The sequence below is a fragment of the Watersipora subatra genome, chromosome 2 (assembly GCF_963576615.1).
Source record: "Watersipora subatra chromosome 2, tzWatSuba1.1, whole genome shotgun sequence".
NCBI classification, from domain to species: Eukaryota; Metazoa; Bryozoa; class Gymnolaemata; order Cheilostomatida; family Watersiporidae; genus Watersipora; species Watersipora subatra.
Window position 1 is genome coordinate 68,572,448 of NC_088709.1, and position 21,773 is coordinate 68,594,220.

General features: G+C 35.2%; 2 protein-coding genes across 3 annotated transcripts in view; one reads left to right on the forward strand and one right to left on the reverse strand.

Annotated features, from left to right (window-relative positions):
- Positions 1 to 532: 532 nt before the first annotated feature.
- LOC137388484 (uncharacterized) lies at positions 533 to 1,405 on the reverse strand. The gene has a single exon (XM_068074970.1). The coding sequence runs from the start codon at positions 1,403 to 1,405 to the stop codon at positions 533 to 535; it is 873 nt and encodes a 290-aa protein (XP_067931071.1).
- An 11,592-nt stretch (positions 1,406 to 12,997) lies between these two features.
- LOC137387047 (gastrula zinc finger protein XlCGF57.1-like) overlaps positions 12,998 to 21,773 on the forward strand; it is a 210,073-nt gene continuing 201,297 nt past the window's right edge. For both annotated transcript variants that reach the window (XM_068073333.1, XM_068073334.1), the window contains exon 1: positions 12,998 to 13,167. The gene's annotated coding sequence lies outside the window, so the exon portion shown is untranslated. The remainder of the gene's footprint in view (positions 13,168 to 21,773) is intronic.

The following is a 21,773-nucleotide window of genomic DNA, read 5'->3' on the forward strand; positions in this document are numbered from 1 at the left end:
GGCAAATCGCAGGTATTGTATTGGGCTTGAGTCTTATCTTATGTGTGGTACTTAGTTTGCCAAAACTAGTAAAAACATCTTTAAACTCACTTAGTATGAGCTTGTGATTTCCACTGGATTGATGGATGTCCCGTCACTACCGATGGTTGAGACAGTGTCAATGAGACCCAGCTTTGTAATTGAGAGTAGCCCTAGAAGTGTCCGAGCTTTTAGTTTTTCTCCAAGTACATGGAAAGAAAGCATGTGGTCAACATTTGCATGCTTCAATGTGATGTCGGCTACACCTACAATGGGGATTGTATGGCCAGAGTATGCTGTGAGTTTAGTGTGGCTAGGTCGAATAGTTGGCTGTGGAGAAACCCGCTGAAGTTCAGAACCCAATATGACATTAGTTTGAGCCCCAGTGTCTACTTTGGCCCTGAGGTTAAAACCATTGACTTGAAAATCCATTAACCATTCAGTTACTACAGCATCAATAACAAAAGCTTCAGCTAAAAACCCTGCATTAATGTCAATGACGACGTCATCTGCGTCAGAATTGACCCTTCTGCTCAGAAGTGTTGTCTACTGTCTCTGCCACCTCAGCCACAGCACGTGAGGATTGTTGTTGGCAGACTTTAGCAAAATGATTGTGCTTCATACATATATTGCAAGTCTTTCCATACGCAGGACAAGAACGTGGTGGATGAGATCCTCCGCAGTACTTGCAAACTCTTCCTTGGGTAGAGCTACCTGTTCCTCTAGCTCCGCCTTGATTTGACGTACAGTTTCTAGGCTTCTCTGATGAAGTACCACCTCTAGCCTTATCTGTAAAAGTATTTTTCATCTGAGATTTGACAACTTCAACCTTAGCCTCTGCTTTCATTTGGTTTTCTATGGTTTCTTTAGATCTCATCTTTGCAGTGACTGCTGCTAGGGTGACCGCTTCATCTAGCTGTAATTCTGCACTTAATGTAGTATCTAACATTCCAGAAAGCAGCCTATCTTTGATCATGTCTTCTTTTGTAAGGTTCACCGTGAAATTACATTTGCCGGCTAAATTATGAATGCAACGGATGTATTTTTCTGCTGACTCATTGACTGTTTGCTTATGGTTATAAAACTGTGTTCTATAATGCAGTACATTTGAACGAGGTTGAAAGTACAGAGTGAATGCTGCTATCACCTTATCTAAAGTTTTATCACCTGCGATCACCAGCTGATCATAAATGTCTTCGCTCTCCGAGCCTAGAATGTTAAGGAAAGTATCGATTTGTACTGACTGATCTTGTGCAGCAAGTCCACTGATGTTCTTAAAACGATTAAATCTTCGCAGCCATTCTGTCCACTGTGTGCTGGCATTGACAAAATCCAGAGGCTTAGGTGTATCTACCTTGATGCGTAATGGTGGTGGTGGATCCCCCATATCAATAGGATTTGTTACATAAATGAATTGAAATTCTAATATCTCTATTTAGGCAAGTACTAATTGTGTAAGTAAGTGTATGAACTTAGCTCTTCCGCCTTTGCGCCTAGGTTACAGAGGCCAGGTATACCTAGGCATTCAGGAGTGAGGTCCTGGCACCTGACACCGTGTTACATCTGTTGTTTGTGTAATGATGATTAGTTTTATTAATTGATAAGTAGCAGAATAATATAAGAACCAGAATAACTCAGCATGTTCTCTAAGCCAGCTCTCAAAACCGGAAACCCCCAGCGAAGCTGCAAACCGGCTCTAGAATATTAGCGAACCCACTATTATTATAACACATTTCAAAACGGCATAGCTAACAATAACACGAAGTTGTGATATTTATATAGATTTTTAAAAAATCTGGACTACGTAGTCATTGTCCTGTAGTCATCCAAACTTATAATTAATTATTGCAATAATCTCATTAGAACCGTTAGAAAAAATATCATCGCCATGCCTTTACTTACACTGCGTTAAATTTTTAGAAAGTCTGTACTACGTAGTCATTGTTCTGTAGTCATCCAAACTTATAATTAATTATTGTAATAATCTCATAAGAAACGTTAAAAAATATCATCGTCATTTGCTTTACTTATACTGCATTGGACATCAGTTAGAATGGGAAAGTATTCAAATGTGGTCAGGTATAATTGCAGTGGCTCAAAACCTGGTCAGTTTTTGGGTCGTTTTGTAAAGGTGGAGCTTAATCCGGAAATACAAAAGCTTTAAAGTTAGTCGAACCACTGCAAACGTTTAGTTGTTGAGAAATCGAGTAGTTATCTTTTTGTTTAAGAAAATATCACGTAAGCATCTTTTCCAAGCAAATTTTTAATTACAAATATGAGTTCTTTTAGCAAAATAACATAGAGTATTTACATAGCTGTTTATCGTAGTTTTTTCTTGTTAAGAATAAATGGTAACACGCTCACAAAACGGAAAAAATCTTCTCAAAAATACACCATTAATTATTCTGTATTTGTTTATATTTAAAAAATAGTTTTATATATTTTTAATATGAATACACTTCTGTAAAGCGGTAATACCTAAAATATTGAAAAATTACGATTATGTTCTGAACAAATAAAATGCACATTAAAACGGTTGTCCACTTTGTTACCATTCTGAGAGCCTAAAATGATTCTATTTTATTTTACTGTAAATATTAGTATTAGCATCTCATTAGGCATTAACTGTAAAAATGAAGGCAACAGAAGACATCAGTTTTTTATCTTTACTGTATTTGCTGCAAGCACACACTTTTTTAACAACTAGCTTTATATTACTACCAAGTCTCAACTGTAGCACATTTTGAAACAACAACAGTATGTAGCTACCTAAGAAACAACCATTTAATTGTGTATTTCAAATTTTATTTGAACTTGTTACTACAATGGTGCGCTGTCAGTAGCACTGCCAGGCCTAGGCTGTATCTCATCTTTTTGGTTCACAAAAAGTGTAGGAGAGGAGGCAAGGTAAAGCAAGTTTTTGTAGTCTTCTGCAATGCAGGGCAGTTATATTTTCGGACTAGACAGCCTGCCTGTGATCAGTAGTCCTCAGTAGTCAGAGTCGCTTACTGCTTGCAATTTGTCTTAAAAAATTAATTGAAATGCACTGCATATTCATATTGCTTCAACCCTAAAAGAAGACCTCAGTGGGTCATCATGTATTCATAACTGACTTTTTGTATTTATCATATCATCTTCTATATAGGCCTACCTACAGGCCTCCCGTGCCTGTAGTCAGAAATCATGTCGGTAGGTTATCGAAGCCTCGATAGCTGAATGACATGATCGCTGATGACAGTCAACTTCTACGAGGAGCCTGAGGGCCTAACAAATATATTTTTCAATTGCAGTGCATTTAAGCATTATGCTGCTCCTTCTTGCCTCATTGTTAGACGAGGCTGAGCAAGCCATCAAAGCCCATGAAATCGAATATGGTAACAAGTTTTACACAAACCATGAGGACGGCATATTCAACAAGCATGAAAGACTCTTTGAAGGTAATCTCATATCCATAAAGCACTTTTTCTCCACTGCCTAATTTGTGATTTTGTGTTGAAAATGAACATTTTTTACCTCGGATATTTTAGTGTAACCTTGATTCTGAAGTGTAACCTTGATTGTAAAATGTAGGCCTATGCTTGGTTATTGTGCAAGTGAAGTACATGTCAATAGTAGCTTATATGTTTTTATGCTGCAGTTTTATGAAGCCCTTTTTGGTTTGTTTTTGTACCATGTGATCTATGATGTCACAGGCCCTACTTGAAGCAGAGTTGACACAATTTTCATCAGTTCACTAGCAACTCACACTGGATACACACCATCTACCTCTCAGCAATAAAGGATTACTCTCTATAGACACTCAACTCTTAAGCTTAATTTGACGAAGTGGATATTCGTGTATATACAGACATGCAATGGATTACAATCAAGCTTATAGTGCAGCCTGGATTAGAAGATATACACGGGCTTCAGTGTGCAAGCATTGGCATGCAATTGAAATGACATTAAAAATCATTGTATATATTAATAACTAAATCAAGCAAGCAATAAATGTATCAAGCATCATATACATGCAGCAGTTAGTTCCCAATTGAGTGTTAGCAATCAAGTAAGGCTAAAAACCTGCAACGTCTTCAGCCAATGAATCTAAAAAATCTGTACCATGTTTCTTAATTTTAAAATTTTATCTGCTCTAATTTAGCAAGGTGAAGATATTTGGAGAGGTAAGAATGTCATTCATGACAGTCAAGGCTATTTATATATGCATGGCGAAGAAAAAGAGTATGGCGAAGAAAAAGAGTATGGCTGCATACCAGAAAGACAGCCCTGGCCCTGAAAGACAGCAAACCCAGAAGGAAAAGTACAAAGAACAGCGGAGGGTAAGTTTCCGGTACACCAAGAATATTTTACTCAGCCTATTATAAGGGATATTTTTGGACAGTAAAACTCGGTCATTGTATGTCCAATATATTTAGACAGGGCTATCCTTCCATGTCTTTGTAAATGCACAGATAGTTTAGTATGGATTTTACATAGAAATGAAAATAATATTTATTACTTTTATGGATTTTAATTTGTCTTATTTCTGAAATAGCTATCTTGTAACAAAAGCACGCGCGCACATTTATATTCTTGTAAGCCGAAATCAGAGAATGCAGTAAGTCTAAGTCTACACTACTGTTAGGATTACGACATGTCTAAGCTGTATTCGATACTTTGCTTTCGGTCTCAAAGTACATCAAAGTTCAAAAACATTTTCTCTTATTTTAATTCATCTACACTTTCATAGATATTTGGTAGAATTGCAAAGAAACAAGGACTTGATTGGAATGCCCAGATACCATATCCTTAACCCAATAGCCAGTGAAGTTTACGCCAATCTCTCTCATTTTTCTTGAGAATTTCTCATCCCGAGGCCTCACACATGCGCCAGATGGTATTATATCGCAGTTCACACCTTTGGTTAAACTTGGACGTAATATTTTATTTTACATTCAATATTTCACACCTAAAATTTGCAAAAACAATCATTAAAAGCAAGATAAAATAAACGCTTATTTTGGAGCACTGGCAACAAGGCCTTTGTTTGGACTCTTTTGTCATATTGAATTTAGTTAGATTGTGCCCACAAATATAAATATGCTATGCATGTGCATAAATTCATATATGTTGTCACATGGTGTCAATATACATAATTTACGTATTGTTTACATTTTTAGTCACAGAATCCAACAAAGAGACCGCATCCTCAAGACAATACATCTGATAGTAACGCGGAGGTACTCACTCACATAACCAGCAATAAAATTTTAGGCAAATCGTGCAATATTAATTATGGTTAAATGTGGAATTTCATTGGAAGGCGGATCTTCAAGCCATTTATAGCCCTAGATTAGTAGCTAGAAAAGCGTGAAGTTATAGTAGGATAATGCAGAAGAACCCCTTGTGTAGGCAGGATTAGGTTTTAGAAACACATTATTTGCTGCCAACTGCGATATTTGTTAAGTTGCCTGTTCACACCTAGCCAAACGTTCAATGCCTCGAGCATTCTGATTTATAGCTCAAGATAAGGAGGAAATGCAGTGCTTGCTCAGGACGGATAGGAGTAAGAGCAAAGGCTATGCGAGCTTCCATAGATGTGGGGAGCATCTACGAAACGCCACAGACGACAGCATTATAGATGTAACTCAGACACCTGATGTTACTTTCATACCTAACAGTCCGGTGAGTGGTAATATTCAGTAACTCAGTTTTAAAATTAGAACCCTGTTGCATGATGCTTTTGTGTCACTTTAGTGTAAGTGCTCAGTGTCTGAATTGGAGCGAGTTGTGCAGCAATGCTCCTAAATCTTTGATTCCAGATTCGTAAAGCATATCAAATCGCTGGCATGCGTTTTGCTCCAAATCAAATCACTTAGAAGGGTGACTGCTCAGTTTTCAAATAAAATGAAATTAAAACCATCATCCACTATGTAATTGATGGTTTTAATTTGATTTAATTTACAAACTGGGTAATCCATTTTTATGGTGCTTTGATGCCAATCTCATGATTGGTGATTTGATGTAATTTGCAAATCTCTAATCAGGATTTGGGAGCATCTCTGGAGTTGTTATCAACTCTTTGAGAAATTGATAACAAGGTGCCACAACACCATCCGACTCATAGACTGAGTACTTGGACTAATTTCGCTGTTGTCTTTTACAAGTCAACTCTATGGGCTAAGTCGGTTGAGCAATGTAGGATCGGAGAATATATATGAAGCTATGAATGATATATGATATAGGAAATAATTGTGAAATAAAACTACTGTAAAAACAGTAATAAAGTCAGGAACTAGCAAAAGCAGACTTGCCCGGTTCTTTGAGATCGCCAAATTAACTGCCAGCTAATCACAATGTCCGATGTAACTTTCCAATCTACTTCATTAAATTAACAAATAATATTCCTGTCAAAGTCAAAAATCGTCGCAAATAATGCCACTTGAATACTGCATTCACAGTACTTTGCAAGTTCAAGGAGATGTAAATACACATGCTATGATTGTTTTTATTTTAGATCAAGGATCTCCAAGAGGAGTTTGCAGGGAGTAAGAAATGACAGAGCAAAAATGCTTCCTGAGGCTTTTTAATACATGCAATATCTAGATAGGCATAGAACAAGTTTGTTCCCTATAGCTGTGAGTGAACTGGCAATGAAGCGAGGTCACGCCAGAGGGTATCTGGCGTGCCCTCCACCTCATTGGCAATTCATCTGCAGCCATAAAGAACAAACTTGTTCTAGATAGGAATACTTTTATATGCAAAAACTCGAACTGTTTCAGCTTGTACTATGCTCAATTTTGAGTGAATTTATTGATCAAATTATAACATACCTACATACATAAAACATTCAGGATTTTCAACACTGATTTTTTTTTAAAATAACCCAGACTTATATTCACTTATTTTCACATATCTACATGTAGTATATGTAGCCCTTTTCTACTGTGTTATTCTGTTCTCATTTGTGCATGTTAAAGGCCTTTTATGGCTTTGGTGCTGATGTGGTAGTAATTAAGTTATGTGCAACATTTTCTTTTTATATCAAATAAATTAAAATTATTAAACTTTACAATTTATCATGATAGATTCGTTCGATAACTACAACAACCTACTTCCCATCATTGTTCCAGTGGTCCATCACCAGACATTTTGTCATTGCGCATCAACTTTTCAAACAATGTATGTTGTACAACGTCAGCAATGCCAATAGACATACAACATGCTAAAGGTTTTGTGTGCGCTGCCCTCTGATTTTCCAGAATTGGCTACATTGTGCTTGTGGAGGTAACAGGAAAGCTGCTAACAATGATGCACAACAATCGCCACATGCATTATTTATATTGGAGCAAGAAAATACATCACCATGCCAACAGTAAGAAAATATTTTTGGCCCAACAAATCAAAAAAAATTTTTTGGTCACACAATGCTGTACATAAATAATAAATATATAAGCAAATTGACAAATGAATACCTACAGAGTGCGGTCATGTTCAAAATCTAAATAAAGTTAGTTGTTGGAGAAGTCGGTGTTTGTAGTAAAGATAAGATAGACTAATGTCTTCTGTTGCCTTTTCACAATTTTTGTCTTACGATACGCTAACATAAATAGTTACACTAAAATGAAATAAAATCTTCTTTAGCTCTCAGAATGGTAGCAAAGTAGACAATCGTTTCAATGTGCATTTTATTTGGTTAGAACATAATCACAAATATTCAATAACTTATATAATACTGCGTTACATACATGTAAGTGCAATCATATTACAACGTATGTAAGATATTTTTCATACACACTGTATAAACGAATACAGAATAATTTATGATGTATTTTTGAGAAGATTTTTTTCTGTTTTGTGAGCATGTTACTATTTTGTCTTAACACGACAAAACTATGATAAACAACTATGTGAATATGTTATGCTAATTTGATGAAAGATCTCATATTTTTGATTAAAGATTTGTCTAAAACGATATTTATGCTTTATTTTGTTACAAAAAATAAAAAGATTACAGACTCAATTTCTAACCGACTAAACATTGGCATTTGCTTAAAACCTCGTCGCTTAGTGCCAACAAAACATTTGTATTTCTGGATTAAACTCCACCTCTACAAAACGACTCAGAAACTGACCAGGTTTTGAGCCACTGCAATTATACCTGACCTTCAAATGTGTCGGCAAATGAAAATGAAAAAATTGAAATCCGCAAAAATGAAACGATTTCTGTACTCGTATGTTAATTGCCAAAACCTTCGACAATGCTATAGACTGGTGAAAAGTGCACGTTATTTTTTCATGAAATGCGCAAGACTTCATCGTTCTATTATCTGTTCCTCGGCGTTTCAATTTTCGGTCTGAAGTTTTATTAAACCAAGCTTTTCAAGTGTTTTGTGGCGATTTTCGTTGAAATTAATCTGTCTATTTGTGTATAATCCGATCAGATGGGTAAGTTTTAAGATAATACCAACGGCTTACAAAGACTTGGTAACATATTTAAATAGGTTTAAATGTGTTTTGTATCGTTATTATACTTTAACGACTTTACATAACGATGCTTAAATTTGTTGAGGAAATTTCTTGACGAGGGTTCGTCTCATTGTTGATGAATAATTTTCGTAAGTTGTGTGCACATACATTTATCATAAAAACTCCCACACTTCGCTCTGCTCGTTTGGTCGTGGGATTATATATTATGTTATCATATTGTTGATTATCAGTAGTAACAGTAATGTCAGACTTTTTGCCCTACAGCCCAAGAGATCGGGTCGTTTGTTGTTAGGATGACAAATGACAGTTAAATTGACAACGCCCTGTGATTGGATGCCGAAGTCTATTGTTTATAAATTTCATCGTTTTCCAACGCATACCAGTGCCGTCGCAATGGACATTTGTATCAAAATAATGAAAGTGAATAAAGAGGTGATTTTGGCCACCAACTTAAAAATAAAATTAATACAGTTGTTGTATATTCATACTGTAAGACATTCAGAAATAAAGAATCACAGGCTAAATAGACTACTAGAAGTTATAGCTACTGGAAGCTACGGCTTAGACGTCTAGGAGACACGTGACCCCCCATCGCTATATAGTGACTGGAGACCAAGCTGACGGCCTCTTGTGAACTTGATTTCACGGTGAGTGCTTAATTGCTCCTCCAGCAATATAACATGGCGTCGTAGGCAGGATTGTTCGGGGAGGATTGTGATCGGTGATACGTTATTATATTGTGGTGTAGTGGTGAATAACTAGTGATATCGGCGATCGATAGTGGTGATACAGTGGTTAGTGATTTTCCGCGGTGTATTTTTTGTGATAAGTGGGAGACACTATACAAGGTGAGTGGTGATTACATTGTTATAGAAGTTCCGAAGGGTGTTCGGAGGTAAGTTTAAACTATTTTTGAATATGGCTAGAAATTTGAATTTTAATGACTCCGAAACTAGTAATTAATAGCGACGATGTTGGTGAATCATGGAAAAATTGGTTAAATGAGTTTGATCTAAGCGTTGAAATGATCACACTGAGATTAGGTGAAGAAAAAGTTACAATAGAGGGCGAGGAAGAAACTGTTGATGTATTTAGAGGTAAAATGAAATTAGTATCTTTGTTGAATGTCGTGGGTAAGGCAGGTAGAGCAGCTTTGACATCTATAGGTTTTGATCAAAAAAGTGCAACTTCTACATACGAGGAAGCCATGGAACTTTTGAAAACTGTTTATGAATCTGAAGAAACTGTTTATGTTAAAACAATGAAATTTGTGACCGCTAGTCAGGCTATAGGAGAAAATGAAAATGACTATTTATTACGATTTGAAGATTTAAGTAGAAAAATGACTTTCGGAACTGAACATGATGCTTTGAGACAAGAATTTGCTTTAGCTATTGCAGTTAATGGGTTGAGAGAATCTTCTCTTGATCCCAGCTGATGCAGCAAAATGATTTGAATTGGATTAAGTTTTCAGGTATCTTGAGAGCTAAAGAAATAGCTAAAGATTCAGAAAGAGCTACGTATGGAAACTGTTAAAGCAGGCAATTTTAATGTGAAATTGGAAGTAGATGCAGTAGAAAACAAATCAGAGGACAAAGATAGTCAATGTAAATTTGACTCTGATTCGGTTAATGAGAAAGAAATGAATAGAGTATCTTCTAGAGATAAATATAAATCTAGAGGGTATGGTAAGGATAGGAAATCAAGTAAATACGATAAAGACTATAGTAAAGTTAGAAGCTCTAGAGACTATAGTAGCTCATCTAGGAATTCTGTTAGAGAGAGAGACCACTTGAATGGCGTAGGAGAAGTAGAGACAGGTATTCCCCGAGGAGATATGATGGTAGATCTAGCAAAAATTCTAGATGGTATTCATCTCCAGGGGCAGATACATGCTATGGTTGTTGAGTGAGAGAACATGAAATCAGATTTTATTCAGAGGTAAGATGCTTTTTTGTGCTACCAAAGGTCACACAATTAAGGACTGCAAGGTACGTAGGAGTCAAAGGATAATCACGAGCAGAGCCATTGAGTGTAAGAGCTATGTCGCTATGATCATATGGTCGCCATCTTAGTTCCATTTACCGTTTCGTACTTGAAGTGATATACGATATTTATTATAATTATCACTTTGATTGTACTGTTCTATTACGATTTCAGTTGTTATTGTAGAAACTAAGGCCTGTTATTCCACCCAGCCTTATCTAAACCTAATTTTTTATGATTGAAAGGCTAAGTCATTACCATAGTTTAAACGCGGGACCAGGTGGCAATTTTAAGCATAATTTGAGAGAGAACAACACCTATTCATACATTGATCATGCTGATTTGTTAATATTTTATATATCAGTGTAATTGGTGTGTGTATGTATGTGTTGAACTCAAAGTGCAACAAAGAGGTTACTAGAAGTTGGCAGTTTAGTAGTAGTAGCAGCAGTCAACTTTTCTTCGATCAACTTGCTTGTGGCATTAGATTAGGTCAAGGAGTTTCACTCTTTGATTAATAGATAAAAATGGTTAACTGCTGGGTAGTAAGACGCACAAACAGATGTGAGCAAAGCTACACAATGCATTGCTTCCCAAGAGATGCCACATTGCGAGTTAAGTAGATACAAATGGTGAGACGAGAGGGTACCATCACTTCTTCATCACGACTTTGTCATGTAAGTATTATTTTTACAAAATTCATCGATGGTGAACATAGCTTCCGCATGAATTAACTGTTTATTGAAGTTGACTATAAATACCAGCATGGACATAATATAGGCCTAACTAATATACAGATATTATTTTTCAGGCACACTTTGAAGATCAGATGTATGAGCCTAACCACAAAGATGGCTTGAAGAAACGTCGGCATCTTGCTTATCCCACTCTGGGAGGGGGGGGGGGGTTGGGGGCATCAATTGCTTTTTCTTCTGACCGCGATTATTCAAACAGTAAGCCTTGCCCAACAGCTGAAGAAAAACCTGATGTTTCAGTTCTGGAGGCACCATCTTCTCCTGGTTTGCAAATTTGTTTTGTTCATGTTTGCTTTGACATACAATTACATTTGTTTTGAGTAATTTGTGTTTATAACATTTTGTATTAGTAGACTTGCGATGATCATGCAAGCAAGTATAGTCAGTGGAAATATGTGTAAGGAGTGCTGGGAATTAATTTAATAAGGTACAAAAGAGATGCTTTGATCTTTGCAAGAAATTTAAGCAGTCCGAGTCAGCTGTAAGTTGTTTAATGAGGATCAGCTTGAAGCCCTTCGATGAAGGTCTACAAGAGGACTTGAATGGAGCCCGGAAACCCTTATAAAAGGTCTGCAACTAAGATTTGCATGTGGTTCCACAGGCTAAAACATATTGCTTGAGCAGAATCAACCACTTCCTTCTATTAGAACACTCCAAAGACATATGCAGAGAGTTTCATTTTCATCTGGTGTACTCAAGAGGGTGTTTGAGTATATGAAAGTTAAGGTAATGTTCTGTAATTACAGACTAAGATGTGGTGCTTCGCTCTCTAAAAAGCTCATGTTGATTAAATCAAAAATGGCTATTTAAAATTATAACATTGTCTTTGGCTCAAATGTGAAATATTTTTGGTGCGACTAAAAGGCTTTTGTTTTCACAGGTTAAGAAAATGTCTCCCCTTGATAGATACTGCTGCCTCACACTAGATGAGCTGCAGATTACTCCAGCTAAAAAGTAAACCCGTATTAACAATAATTATTTGTGTATGTTTCTAGCAACTTCATTAAATTGACTGTATATATTATATATTTGATATATTTGGCCTTATTTGGTGCATTTGAATATATATAATTATGTTGTTTAAAAATCTTGCCCAACCACATGACATACGTAATTTGTCTATTTAATTTTACTGCATTTGAATATGTGTATGTACGTATGTATTCTATTTGCAAGTATATGTGCATGTGTAAAAACCAACTCAGTTTTTATGGATTTGTGCTCTTTTTTGCTTGATCAGAGCAATGATATACAGCCCTGTGTATACAGGCTGTGTATATCATTGATCAGAGGCAATAAGGCTGTCAAAGATATTACATCATGTTAACTGAAGTATCATATGTTAGCAAGTATTGCCTGTCATGCAAGCTTATTGGCCAATATTCACTTACGTGACTTTTATTGACTAGCAAATACTATAGCCTAGAACAATGAAATCACTGCGCAAAGTGGAACTAAAATAGCGCCCTTAAATTGTTGGTGGCATAACTCTTACACTCAATGGCTCTGATCACGAGGCAAGTCAAACGCTACGTGTTTCGAGAATAGATGATTGATCGAATATTAATTCAAAGTGGCGACTCCGTTACTTCACATTCAACAGTAAATTCTGTTCGGTATTCGTTCAAGTCAGAGCCATCGAGTGTTACACTCGATGGCTCTGGTTCAAGTGGGTCTAGATCGGCTAGCTCTCACGCGCAACGAAATTGCTTAGACGCATCTAGGAACCCACGCTATTACTAAAAAGTAGTGACCGTCATAAAAGAACGCTGAACTTTTACAGTCGTTGTATTTCTCCTCTTCTCGCCAATCGCTGGACTATCGCAGTTGATAGTTATTTAATCCACAATATATACACTCGATTACTGCTATTATCAACCACTCGTTATTCTAGTGCTGATTCTTGCACCCATTCAATCGGAATAGAAGTATTGTATTAGTAAGTTTTAGCCTAACGAAACATTTTTATACATATTTATTGGGCTCAAAAATCTGTTTGTTAATATTCTGCCTAATTTGTATGCATAGAAACTGTAATGAGCTTAATTATTTACGAAAAACAATAGTTTACTATGAGGTGCAATAAACAATACACTCAATACAACATTTATCCATTAAGTTTTTAAACTTGTGAAGAAACTGAATGAAACACTCATATTATTAGATGATGGGGACTGACTAGGTTATGGCGCCTTACAGTGCCTCGCCTTGCGTGTTCACAACTCGAGTTGTACAACTCGAGTTGCCGTGTTGTACAACTCGGCCTGGGTTTTTGATGAACTCGAGTTGTGTTACGCAAAACTAACACGGGTTCGTAAAGAAAGCAAAGTGAGTAATTGGGGTGTCTCATTTACAGAAATTTAATAATAATAATTTTAATATGTATACATATTTAAATTATATATATCGGCTAGATTTGCGCATATTCATTTCTATAAATATAAAGCGACAACAACAATTGTAGAATGTAAAAAGCAAACTAAAAACAATCTATATGAGAGCCGAGCAGCGAAATTTTTTTCCCAAACAGGTTTACATACGGCAGTAAAATTTTGGCTCATGATTGGCTTTAGTAATTGAGTTTTGGTAATCAAAACCTACATCATTACATTGAAAGTCAATAGTTATAATTAGAGAGGAACACAAAATTCCAAAATTTTATTCAAAACGGTTTAAATTAATGAGTTTTACGTGAGCGCCTCTTACGTTTTAACAGCACTTTTTGAATGATAACATCAGTTTTGCTACGTTATTTAAAATTTTGTGTTCTTTTCTAATTAAAACCATTGATTTCTAATGTAATGATGTAAGTTTTGGTTACTAAAACTCAATTACTAAAGCCAATCATGAGCCAAAATTTTACTGACGTATGTAAACCTGTTTGGGAAAAAGAAATTCGCAGCCAGCCGGGCAACTTCTTTTGCAAATAAAAAAAGAGTCATCTCTCTAGAATCTGACCAGAAACTGAATGAACACCGAAAATGAACATAGAAATTATTTAAACGGCGTTTAATGATGCACCAAAATAAATTCAATATATAGAAAATATAGCTAGGGAAAATGAAATGATGAGATGTTCTCAAGCCGAGTTGTTGAACTCGAGTTTCTGTTGAAAGAACTCGGCTTGAGTTTTGATGAACTCGAGTTGTGCAACTCGAGTTGTACAACTCGAGTTATATTTACAAACTCGAGTTGGGCAACTCGAGTGGTACAACTCGAGTTGCAAACTTGGCACAGTATAATTTTAATAATTCGCTATTAGTTCTAGTTTTACAGTACATACATAGTTTAATTTCTATTAGCTAACGGGTGCCTATTGATGTACCATTGTTAATATAACCAGATCTACGGTTATGCTACCGTAATACCAATATATTGCACCTTACTTTTGAAAAGTTGCGTTGCGCGTTCACAACTCGAGTTGTGAACGCGCAAGGCGAGGCACTGTAAGGCGTCATACTAGGTCCATACCAGTCTCACTTTATCTACTTCGGTCAGTCGAATCAAGTGATTGTGCACTGGGAAACCTTGAGTGCTGTATTTTATATGAGTCAGTGCTCTTTTCATATCACGGACTTGGTAACAACATTTTGGCTAGAAATAGTCTGGTTGCCACACACCATTTTTGTGTCATCAGGTGGCAGTGAACAGGTTTTATGGTAACTTACCACTTTTAGCACCGGTTTGGCATATTTATTAGTAATCTAATGCCCTACTGCTTTTTAGCTGATAGGCTGAGAGTAATTAACCAAACAATGATGAGTAAAATTACAAAAATTAAATTTTTCTCACATCGTGAGCAATTTGTTAAATAATTCCATCATATCTGTAGACCAAAATATAGAAATTTTTTGATCCTGGAATTACCTGCTTCTATCACTGGCAGTTAATTTTTTAGACTGTTACCTGTTACGTTAAGCTGAGGCTGTCATTCATGCTAGTAGTAACATTTCAATATTTTAATCTCAACTTGATCTGATTTTTACATATAGTCATCATGAATTACAGAACATTTTACCATAGAGTATCACATCTTAATCCAAGTTCTGACCAAGCCGAATCAACCAGCCGTTCAGGTTGATTTTATTTTGACTGAAGCGACCATATCGGCTGTTACAAAATTACTCTACAATTTTTCTGATTAGTTCATATTTGTTAGTTTACCTATTAATATTGAAGAAAACAAAACAGAGATATTTTTTCAGTTGGAGTCGTCGTGATAATTTCCGTTTTACTCGTTTTGCAAATAGAAAATATTTTCAAAAGTAAGATCGTAACTGCTACTCTGAATATGAACGATGGTCATTTTAGAAGTCATTTTAGATCATTTAGATTATGATAGCAGTGATTTTGAGGCCGACCAGACTGATGATCATCACTCAGCAAGCTTTTCTGAGTCAGATGATCAAGAAGATCAAGAGAATCATGAAGCAGTTTAAAATTTTTGTTTAGGAGTTAGGACTAAAAAACAACATTTTTTCTTTTTGACGTTTGAGTTATTTAGTGTTATTATGATTTTTCTATGTACCTCCTGAGTTAGAAAGCAGAGAATTACTTGTGTTGACGACATTATAGCCAATTCAGATTTTCATGATTACACAGATAATTAAAGTAGCAACGCTGATGGGGGTGAAAGTAATGGTTTTGTAAGAGTAAAGAACATTGTAAAAGATTGTTTTGGAGCACCTGTGTGCAGCATGCAAAATGGGCTGTCATTTAGGCTGCTATGGAATATTTACTCATAAGCTGTAATTACCTTAATTATTTTTAACCCTTTCGCAGGTGAGTTTTTGAGCCTATTTCAGCTCGTCCTGGGTGAATTAATTTTTCAAAAATATGAAAATTTTGAAACTTTATTGAAAGGATATTTTTGCTACACTATGGTTGTATGATAGGTTTGTATCATATAACAAGGCATTGTACAAACAGTTTTACACCCTTCGTGCCTATTTGAGCTATTTAAACTACCCTTACACATGTAAATTTTTAAGAATTTTGAAAAATTTAATTGTTGTTGCGATAATGTTATATTGTTGAATAATACATATTCTGTATTTATATTACAAATAAAGCATTTTACAAGTAGAACCACACTTGGTAATTCATATTAGCCACTGTTTAGACTTAGTCCATACCACATATCCATAGTCCATACAGTCTATTTGTGGTCTATAGTCCATATTGTCTAATTGTGATAAGTGACAACAGAAGCATCGTCATCACTAGACTCATCACTTATATCAAAATCCATTAGATTGACATCAGAAAAATTTGAGTCATTGTCCGAGTCATCAACTATAGAAGTTGATCAACTATCAAGCCAAACGAACTATCCAAAGTCTCATCAAAAAACTTAATTACATATTACTAATATTTCGTTTCATTCGCCCCTACCTAGACAAATCAACCATGATCAATTTGTACTACAGTTTTTTCTATTCTCTTTTAATTTATGGAATCGAGTTTTGGGGCCACGGCAACAAAACTGATTTAAACAAACTTTTAATCATGCAAAAAAAGGCAATCAGAATAATACTCAATTTTAAACCAAATCAAACAGTTTCCAAAAATTTTAAAATTTTAAAAATAATGCCAATTGAAATTTTATTCCAGTATCGCCTGCTAATGTTTTTAACAAATTCTTTCCCCATGGAAGAGTTGCAAGATTTTATGATAGATCATTGTCAAGATACCCGTTTAAAAAGTAAAAATCAATTAAAGTTGAAAAAGTGTTTGTCTTCTAAGGGACAGAGATCGATATTTTTTAGTGCAATGAAATTATATAATAAATTTTTGAGTGATTGTGCGGGCTCTGCTCCGGGTCAGCTGAAGGCGAAGTTGGTAGAGCGCCTGTGGGCGTCCTGGGACTGTCCTTCCTGACTCTGGTGCTCCGGAGTGTGCGCTTATCGCTGATTCTGTTTCTTTTCCTACTGCTTGCTGGGGCTGCCTTGACTCTAGCCTCTGGCTATCTGGCATGTCCTATTGCTACTCTGTATTTTTTTACTCATATTGTCATGTTATTATTACGCAATAAAAATCAAATCAAAATCAAATCAAATCAACTATCAAGCCAAAACGAACTGGGCCTTTCGAGTTGATCTAGCAGGTCATTGGGAAGATGAAGCCATGATTATAAAATGTTTTTTGTGTTCTCAAAAGATCAAGGCTTGGATCTCACTAAGTAAAAAAGGCACAAAGAAAGGGCATCGACAAAGATCGTAAAGCACAAAAATCATTTCGGGGGAAAAAGGCTTAGTATCTTACTGAGTAAAAAAACATATCGATATTGATAACGATCGCCCATATTGAGTTGAAATGAAAAGATACATGTCTCAAATATAGTTATTCAAGTCCTCACATGTGCTCTTTCACTTTAAAAGTATTTAATTTGATAGAAAAACGAACACAGACCAATAGTTAATTTTTTTGTTCACATAAAAGCATAAAATTCGATTCGGGGAAAAAGGCTTAGTATCTTACTGAGTAAAAAAAACCATTGAAGGACGTTTGCTAACGATCGCCCCAAAACAAGTTGAAATGAGAAGATACATGTCTAAAATGTAGTTATTCAAGTCGTCACATGTGTTCTTTTACTATATAAAGTATTTAATTGAATAGAAAAATGAACACAGACCAGTAGTAAGTCTTAATACATAGTGCGTGCGATATCGACATTAATCTCGCACCACCCACTAGGATCGATATCGCAAAATGACAATAATGTCGCACCACCTGTAAAAGGGCTAATTATATCAATATTTTATTATTTAATAATAATTATAAAATTAATTTTGCAGTAATTGTTTGTTTGCGTTCATCTAGTGCAGTCTGTACACTTGAATTTTATTATCGTAATTTTCATACTATTAGCTGCTACTTTTTTCTGATGATTTGAGCCATGCGGTTTATATAAGGGAGCGGCTATTCTGTGGTTTTTTCTTTCACCGCTAGTGGGCAAAAACCGGAATCTTCAGTTAATCCACCTTCAGCTGTGAAAAAACAAACGAGACAATGCCTAACAGTACTGTTCCATTAGGCACTGTTCCGTTTTAAACAGCAATGTTGCTGCCGCTTTAAAAAGCACCGTCCTAAGTTTTTGGCCTATACAAAACTGTGGCCTATGTAGTTTTATCATCGTTTTTGGAAAATAAAGCAGATGCGGCTTATATAGGGGTGTGGTGTATAGTCCGAAAAGTATGGTAATTTGTTTTGAATAAAACAGCTATAATATGAAAAATAATGAAAAAAAATATTTGAAAAAGTTGTGCAGATATTCTTCACACTTAGACTCGCTGGATTATGTAAAAGACACCTTCAAGAGAATGAAACTACCTTTGCCTACAACTCCTAAAACATAGGAAAAGTTTCAAGAAATTGGCTCCCCATGATGTATGATCAAAGTTAGTGTATGTAATGAACGTTTGCTACCTAGATTATGGTGTACAGTGGAACCTCGCTTCTCGAACAGTTTTAGACCAAAAAATTTGAGAATTGTTCGTCTTGAATGTTGACCATAAATTCGGCTCTCAACCAAACAGGAGCATGCGCATTTGAATTAAATGTTCAGAACAGCTCCGGAAACAGTATGTTTATACGTTTAGCGACTCTGTTATGAGCCTCTTTCGGAAATTCTTAAACAGAGAGAGAAGTTTTGTGTCATAAATTCTTTACAAAAAGGAGCCATCTGGTAGAATGTCGCCTCTACCGAAGAGATTTTTTAGGGACACAACTCCTCCAGTCGAGTTACCCTAAATTGTTTTGGAGAAGGATTCTTTTTCAAAGAGGTGAATTAAACGTGCCATTGCTGTTTCTATTTTCTTTTTCACACGATTTTTGATGTAACTGATCTGTTGAATTTTTATGCTGTTTCATTATCAATTTCTGTGCTTTTTGTTATTGTATCATAACCTTTAATGCTTTCGATGTTTCAAGAGCAAAGCATACGAAATGTTTACTTTTAATTTTGTATTTTTATTATTATAAATAGAAAATATTTTGTTAAAATTAAACACGATCTATATCTACCCATTGTTATTTATTGTATGCATTATACAGTACAGTTCATGGTATAAAATGTTAAAAAATACTTTACCGAAGGCGTTAAGTCGACTTGGAATGTATTAAAACTTACATGAGTTCTAGTGGGAAAATTTGTTTCGGATCTCGAATAACTTGGTTTTCGAACAACCTTCTGGAATGGATTGTGGGTGAGAACCGAGGTTCCACTGTAGTTGGAATCTTCACATTGTTAGCTTTCAGAAAATGTATGCATTGTCGAGGTTTAATTGAAAACTTTTCAATTTTTTTGGGGATTAGCCTCTTGCCTCAATTAACTCTGAAATAGACAGTCGTTCCAGAATTTTTTATGGTCAGTACTCAGGTTAATAAGCAAATAAGCCTTACTAATAGAAATGCGTAATGCGAATACTAATTGTGAATGAGTTCTGCGTTTTTAGTAAGCTAAATTGATTTATGTTAAATATTAAGTTTGTTATGTAGCATCGCAAACGTGTAGCGAACCGAATGTGGTATGTGAGCTGTGAGCTGCTACGTTTGACTTGAAGTTTTAGTCCATACTGTACTGCACAAAATAATGTTGCGTTTTGTTGCAGATCATAAACACTAGGTAGGTATTTGTTACTTTGTGAGTGTAGAAGTGAATTTGAACAATTAAAATACGCTTTTCCATCGTAATATCCTGTTTTTAGGTCGGGCCAGCTGTATTTTACCATTACATAAAAACATCTAGGCTCTAGACAAGTCATTTGATGACTCATTGAAATAATTGTGGGTTATTCTATTGTGCAACTGACCAATAAATTAACACTATTGTAATCTTACATATAGAATGTTTATGCTAAAGATAGTAGCCGATTTTCTCAGTTATCTTGAATAAAGCTAAATCATTGTCAAGGCGGATAAATGACTGCCTTTACTTTCCTCTTCTATTATAGTTTCTCATAATGTACTTCTTTCAATGATTTGTTGACTTCTAAAACTGAAGTACATTAACGTTATGTAAGCGAAGTTTGTTGTTCGAGGTTTGATGTCGCTTCAGGTACCTACCTTGGCGGATGTAATACTTAAATGTTTGCATGCACTGCGAGCGAAAGATCTCTAATCCGGAAATATATTGTTATTGGTTAAAGCATTTAAAAACTAGGCCTAGCATTCTTTTTGCAACCATTAAGGCGCTGCATTTTACATATTTCATCAAATGTTTGGTCCAGGCTAGTTGTTTTTCTAGTTGTGGCCAATTAATAAGCAGTTATGCGTTTACATTATTGGCCCGGTTTGTCTGAAATTTTATAATTCTATTTGGAGGACCGCTTGAAGGAGTGTTTCATTTGAACATTGGTTAATATGACCTTAATAATGTTGTTGACATGTCATTTTTGTCAACATACAATATGAGTGAAGTTCCAAGAAATTCCTTTCTTCCAGTTTACATATATCATTTACCTAGCGAATAGTGTAGTATAGCAGACCCAACTTTCTACACATTCTGTGTGCCTACCTACGCACTCTATTTTTCCTGCATTTTCTTCCATTATACACTTTTGTGCTAGCCAAGGTTTGTGGTAGCCAACACCTATTTCAACCGATTTGCTAGTGTACATTTTTGTCATGAAAACAAAAACAAGGGTTTACGATCTTTAAATGTGAAACACTGAATTACTTTAATTATTTAAACATTTAGCTTTTCTTATACAGGTTTATCTCTATGCAATTTCAGCGAAAGATAGTTGCCATCAGTGGCATCATCGATGTTCACAGCAGTTAATGTTAGAATTTTTATAAAAGATGGTATATTTTAATTATTATGGGTGCCTTTTTGAGCTGCTATTGAAGGTGAAGGTAGAAATTTTGTGACTTTCTGAAGTCATCAGTGATTTTAAGCTTCATTAATCAGCCATTCAACAATGGATTTGAATTCTTTTTATTCTCAATAAAACATTTTAGTAAAAAAATTCATTAAATGTTTTGTTAACATCTTCGCTAACATAACTAAGCTGTTTAAAGAAGCCGTAATTATTTTTAAATGCTTAAAGATTGTTGAAACATTTTGGTGAGTTAGATTTGTAACGCAAAGAATTCCTGTATAGTTACAAATTTACTGCATTCTTTAAAAACATCATTTGTAAATACTAAATATATTAATGAAATCTCCAAAATTAATATATGGTTACTATGTGTAGCCTTTTCTTCTTTACGCTAGCCTTTGAGTAACAGAGACATTACCTCATACAATGTAATTTTTTTGAAGGTAAATGTAAATAAGTTCTCATAGTTGTCATCTCAGAATTTTTCTCAAGTACATTGTTGCAATGATTTGTCGTCAACGCTGGAAAAAACCACGGTCTTTATGAAAAAGCCAGTTTTTTTTGTTTTAACCAGCTTTTGTGGTTTAAACCGGTTTTTATGGTTTTTATAATTTTAACCAGGTTTTTGCAATTTTAGTCTAGTTAACACCACTTACTATAGCTGCATTTTTGAGTATTGAACACACATATGTGTAATCATCTGGTAAAGATGGTACTGTGG

Bases quoted from the DNA above. Each gene is read 5' to 3' on its own strand.
- LOC137388484 (XM_068074970.1), bottom strand. From the start codon at position 1,405: ATGGGGGATCCACCACCACCATTACGCATCAAGGTAGATACACCTAAG.